The sequence below is a fragment of the Merops nubicus genome, unplaced genomic scaffold (assembly GCF_000691845.1).
Source record: "Merops nubicus isolate BGI_N331 unplaced genomic scaffold, ASM69184v1 scaffold9105, whole genome shotgun sequence".
NCBI classification, from domain to species: domain Eukaryota; kingdom Metazoa; phylum Chordata; class Aves; order Coraciiformes; family Meropidae; genus Merops; species Merops nubicus.
Window position 1 is genome coordinate 41,896 of NW_008608940.1, and position 6,000 is coordinate 47,895.

A 6,000-nucleotide genomic window follows, 5' to 3' on the forward strand; every position below is an offset into this window, starting at 1 on the left:
CCTCTGGCGTTTCCTGCAGCCTTCCAAATCCGAGGCAGCAGACTAGCCACACATTCCTCCCTAAACCCCATGGGCTCCACCTTCCCAGCTCCAGTCACTCAGAACTCCCACTTCTCAAGCAAAACACCAAACTGCCAACCTCCTGGTTTGCATCCAGAGAAACGCTCCAGGCAACCTTCTCCTGCCTGCTCTGAGAAGGGGAGACAAGCAGCTTACTGCTTGTTGGCCAAGATACAGCATCTTCTGCAAACCAGCATGTTTACAGTTTCCTCTACTCATTCCTCATAGTCTTCCTCCTAGTGCACACTGGGACTTCAGGCACAGTCATCTAATTCCAGACAATTTCTTCAGCACCTAAAGGACTTCAAGTAGCAGCTGTCTTCGAGGGCTGATACTTCAGCCCTAGTCTCTTTGCCATTTCTATTCCTTCCTTGCTTTTTGTATGACTTACTCTGGGTTACACTAGTCTCTGGTTTTGATTCAAAGGAGGTTGTTCTAAACCAAGATTATTTTGACTCTTTTTTGAATTGGTGTTTGAAGCTTTGTTAGAAAGCTCTAGTCAATAACTATGTCAGTGCACCACTTAAGGGCTGTATCAGTGTTTCACTCGTGTTAGAGAAAAAAAGGGGCTTAAATCCAACACCCAGACCAAGACACTTCAGGCAGTCACTTGAGACTATCAGTCAGTCAGCTGAAGGAGAGGAAGATCACTTGAGAAGTCTTGAGAAAGTGGTTCAGGACTGTGTGCATGTGTTCATTGTGACCCTTGCCAAGTCCCCGTGTAGACAGAGGTGCCTCACTCACCTGGGTCTCATTGAAGTCTTTCACACCAACACAATAGACTGTTGCTCCCAGGTCCCGTGACCGATTAGCCTGCAAGGAGGAAAGGCAGGATGGCATGAATGCAAACGTGATGGGATGCAGGTTTCTGAGCAGTCTTAATAATAAATTTAGTCTTTATCTGAAAACAAGCAATGGGGGGCTTGTCAGATAAGAGCTTTAAAAGTTTGCCTCCCTGATTCTGCAGAAACAGGTTTTATCTGCTACTAGAGCAGCTGTTGTTGGTTTAGTAAAGCAAAACCCAAGGTATTTAGTGTGTTCTGAAAGCCTAATTAGCTCACCTTCCTAGCTACTCCAACTTCCTAAAATTTGTTTGTCCAACAGATGTAAGACAGACTAAAACCACTTTCTTTTCATCATTCAGGACCCATCCTAGTATAATAGTAACTTAAAACATTTTTGTATTTTCTAATTTCAGACACATGTGCTTGGACTCACAACACACACAGGTGAGGAGACTTTTCATTCCAACTGCTACAAAACTCTAGCCCTCCCATTGGTTATCCAGCATCTCAAACTAATAAAAGGAGAACATCCACAGGTTTGATTTTTCCAGGGTATTTCACTGACATGCAGATGAAGTTGCATGTATTATTCAAAAAGAAACTGTTCTAAATGCTCTTGCCTATCTAAGTGTGAATTAAGTCATTGAATTGTATTTCATTAGAACAGGAACTCCTAATAAAAAATCCATTCCCAGAAAACATGGTAGCAAGTCAGATTAGATCAGAAAAATGTGGTAGTTCAAAATTGTTCAATAGCAAAAAGTTTCATAACAAAAGCATCAGTCTAGTTTTACACTGAGAATCTCAAGCTCAAACAACTGACAGAGTAAGAGCTGAGTTCAGGATCTCTGTTCTACCAGCTCACTAATTTTTCCTCCCCAAACCTAAACAAATATAACACTTTCAGACCTCTCAACTTGTTCATTCACCTCTATCAACAAACTTGTTTTTCTTGAAAATGTTTGATTTCAGAAAGGAAGAAAAAGAAATTAACAATAAGGAGGGGAGCTCTAGACTCATTATATTTGCTTGTGCTCTAGCAATGTTGCTTTTCTTCTACAAAATCATTCTTTTTGTTGTTATTTGATTTAAAGCTGCACTTTGGACAGATTGAAAGGAAAAATTCCATCTGTAGCACATTCATGTAACAATACCATCTTCCAAGCTTAAGTCGTCTTAATTTGTTTGACTGACAAGTGAAAATTGGTTCATCTCTCTGGAGATGACTGTCAAAAGGACATCAGTAGGAACACTATGCAGCAAAGTTTTCAAGTGCTCAACCTACTGTTTACCTAACATTTTGCATAATGTGGTGATTTAATGGGGGTGTTCAGAATACATGCTTGAGTCTTGGAAACATTTGTGGAAATTTGGGATTTGATCATCTGAAAGGCTTTCTGATGTGACAGAAGATTATAAGACAGTCATCTCCTTCTGAGGTCTTTACTTCTGTGAAAGAAGAAAATCAAAGTGATAAGATTCAAGGATTTCCCAGAATAATCCAGTAAATACTGAAACTTTTCAGCTGTGAACTATTCCCTCCTCTGAGTTCTTTTTTTAACAGGAAGTTGAAGCCTTCCTCCCTTCCCATGAACAGTCTCAGTTTTGATGAGTCAGAAGCATTGCTGCCATTAATGTTTATCTTTAAGATTCATGTCTAGAGAGCACCAAAGGGAAGTTTTGTTACCAGGGATAAAGGTTTTCCCTATCTTTTGCCTTCCAAGCAGCTAGCCAAGACATTTCACTTTCTCCCTGGATAAATATGTATGAGACACTTACCTCCCTCTCAGAGTAGAAAAAGAGGTCTTCATGGAGTTCTCCATCTGTCAATGCAATGATGACACTTGCAGTTCTGTAACCTAAACATACAAATTTCTTTAGTCCTTTGGTTTTGAGTTGTGTTTGTTAAACTAGCCTAGAAAACATCCTGCCAGTGACCTGTTAGCACACTTAAAGGGCCAGAAGCAGTGGATGTTAAGCCCATGTCCTTACCTCCCCCCAGCCAGCCAGTTTTTAGAAGACATGAATTTCCACACATTTTTCCCACTCAGGCACCTGCCTTCAATACCAGTTTTGTAACTGAAAGTGCTCTGCATGCACTTCTTGCACAGACATTGTTATGGAAAGATAAAGGCTAAATATATCAAGGCGTGTGAATTATCAATCTTTATATTTCTTCAACCATCTAGGGCATTTTCCTGTCGTTACAGGTAGCTGTGCCTTTAACAAGCTGTTCTGAAGAGGCAAAAGTCCAATCAGGCAGCTTCTTCAATTACTGCACAGCAGAGATCTGATACCTAATTTTATAAGTGCCACTTATAAATCCAATCCCCAATTTAAAATGATGTCAACAAGGAAGTCAAGTGCTTGACAAACAATAAGCAACATGCAGGGTCACTCATGTTGCAGATGCCTAACTCAAGTGTCTTTCTGTAGGAAATGGAGAACAGCAAGCACCCCTTGTACAAACCCAGGGACCCAAATGACCTTCAGAGGTGCCCTTCTGCCTCCATTGACTGCTGCAGGAGCCTTTGGACCTATTGCAGGTGGTATAAACCCTCCTTCCAGTGGAGCAAGGATAAACACAGAGAACTAATACAGACAAAACACACAGGCTGATATTCAGACTTGAGGACCTAGTTGTCCACTGCTTCTTCACATGGTGGCAAACTGCTTATATGTAATATGTCTATCAGCATGTAAAAACACAATCCATCCCAAATTGAATTGTTCTAGCTATCTGTTCCATTCTGCTGTAGTCATATTTTACAGGTGGGTCCCAAAGCTATGTGGATTTGGCCATTACTTCATTTTACTCCTGGGTGGCCCTGCCAACCTGCTAGGACTGGGCTTTGTATAGCTGGCTGCCTGTCTTTTGGTTTCCAAGAAGCAATGTTTAAATTTCTACTTCAGGCTTTGTAGTACACAAGTTTTTACATTAATTACAAGAAAGGAAAGGACAAACATTTTTGCAACTCTCTGCACTTACTAATGGATTTAATAACTGCTTATTGAAAAAAAACCACCTTTTACCTAACAGCATCTCCACATACATATTTCAGAAGAAAGGAGAAGTGGTCACCCGAGTCCTCAAGCAAAAAGAACAAAATGAGGTACCAGATAGTTTTGGTAAGAGTAGGCACCTTCAGACATCCTGGCTTCTCACTTTTGGCCTGAAACACATTCATTCCAGCTCTGTATCCTTCAAGTTCCACCTGTTCTTGTTCCTTTTCAGGAATAACTACTCTGAATAGCACTGCATTCCTGTAAAGGTAGGAACCACCCCTCCCCACCGCCCAACCCCGCCTGTTCCAGATGTGAAGTTTTATTTCAAATCTATTAAAATTATCAGTCAAAAAGAAAGATAAAAAAAAAAACCAGAAACATTCAATGGATCAAGAAAGTCTCTCACCGTGAACATTTTCATAGTAAATCTGTTCACTTGCCTGAAATTAAATCAGAAGATTATTAGCAATAAATGAATTATACTTTGTGGGCATCTACACAAGCACCAGAAAGAAAGATAAGATGACAGTGAGGATGTCAGGTTTGTAGTCTGCACATAAACTCTGCTTTCAGAGATACCTGCTTCATACAACCTGTTTCTTGCCTCTGGTTTTGGCTGCATTACTTCAAGGTCCAATCTAAAGCATAACTGAGACAAACCAACCCTAAGGCTGTTGGCCAACAATAATGTAGCCCCTCACAATTCTGCTATCTGCAGATCACCTTCACCTTCCTCCTTGAGAAACATCCCAGGTCCATTGCTAAATATTCTCCCACACCTCTAGATCAACTACTCTAATTGCAAACAAACCAGCTGCAGAGAGATGTTCTTGTGCTTTTGTCTCTATGCACAAGTGTATTCTGCAAGGTAGAAGGGCAAACACTTCAGTATGCACCAAATTTAAAAGTAGGCCACCCTGAACGTATCTGGCTTATGAATTTAATTTCTAATCTTAAATTTAGTTTTGTTGACTTCTCATGCAAAGTTTCTGAAGTCACCAAACTCTGGGATTTGGTTCTAGACTCCTAATCAAGAGCTAGCATCTCTGTCGGGTCACCTGAATGTCTGCCATGTGTTCACATGCATTTTCAATGGGCAGACAGTTCCACAGTCCTCTAAATGTATGTGCAGTGCAGAAGTGGGAAGGGAATCAGGAGTTCAGGCTTGGAGAAACTCCTGAGCTTGTAAAATATACATAAGGAGAAGACCAGAGCAGTCAGTAACTTCTGTGCTGCATTGTTTGTCCAGCAGTGAGAACAGGGCAGAGTCATGGCCTCAGTCAGCCCTCACTCAACTCCAACAAACCACTACAGCACCCATGCAGAACTCTAAACAGCTTTCTACCCTGCATAAACATGGTTCCAAGTGAGATTGCAATGTCAAACCCTTCTGCTTTGTCCCAAGCTGAAAAGGCAGCTCCCCCCCCTAAAAGGTGAAGGCAAAAAGAAGGGTAAGTAGGAGGATTTGCAGCTCCCTTGTACCAGCTCCCACAGAGTGTGCACACTTCAGTGTACCCATTCCATTAAAGGGAAATAGCCTCACTTACCTACTAGAGAATTGCTAAACAGATTAGTTTGTTTAATCTTTCCTGAGGAGCACCCAGACACAGGTTAGAGGTACATGCAGCTAGTTACCCTTTCAAATCCTTCGTGCATGTATGTGTCACCTCCTGGAAGGACTTTCTGCAGCTCTTCCAGACCCTGGCGTATCTGCTCCCTGAAATGAATGCAGATGCATTGTTAGATCCAAGGTCAAGTTTATTTGGAGCTGATATCCAGGTGAAGACATGCATAGCTGAACCAGATACAGAGAGGGGAAAAGGAGAGTTAACCCAATGTTTATGTAGGCTAAGGTGATGTCTGGGTAGATGCCTTTGAAATGCTGGGGTTTGAACCCCAAGCCCCTGAATTAAGGTTGACATAGGGGTGATTCCCACAGCCCTTCATCCAGAGGGTGAGTTTGCCTTAGAGCTTCCCCCCAGGGTGCGGCCGGCCCTGCAGGGAGAGCCAGAAGGGAAATGAGCCCCAGGGGTCCCGCAGGGAGCTGACAAAGGTCAGGGGTCTGCTTGGGGATAAAAGCCAGGACCACTGGCAGGGAGTCAGGAGTGTCTGTCTGTGGAGTGCACTCCCCAGAGCTGCCTGGTTCAGG

General features: G+C 42.2%; 1 protein-coding gene across 1 annotated transcript in view; it reads right to left on the reverse strand.

Moving 5' to 3' along the window:
* LOC103773077 (anthrax toxin receptor 1-like) overlaps nt 1-6,000 on the reverse strand; it is a gene marked incomplete at its 3' end in the record, with an annotated part of 58,177 nt that overhangs the window by 37,201 nt on the left and 14,976 nt on the right. The window contains exons 6-9 of the mRNA XM_008940431.1: nt 5,487-5,568; nt 4,258-4,291; nt 2,625-2,704; nt 805-873 (exon numbers count right to left, since the gene is read on the reverse strand). Coding sequence (XP_008938679.1) covers nt 805-873; nt 2,625-2,704; nt 4,258-4,291; nt 5,487-5,568 — 265 coding nt within the window. The remainder of the gene's footprint in view (nt 1-804; nt 874-2,624; nt 2,705-4,257; nt 4,292-5,486; nt 5,569-6,000) is intronic.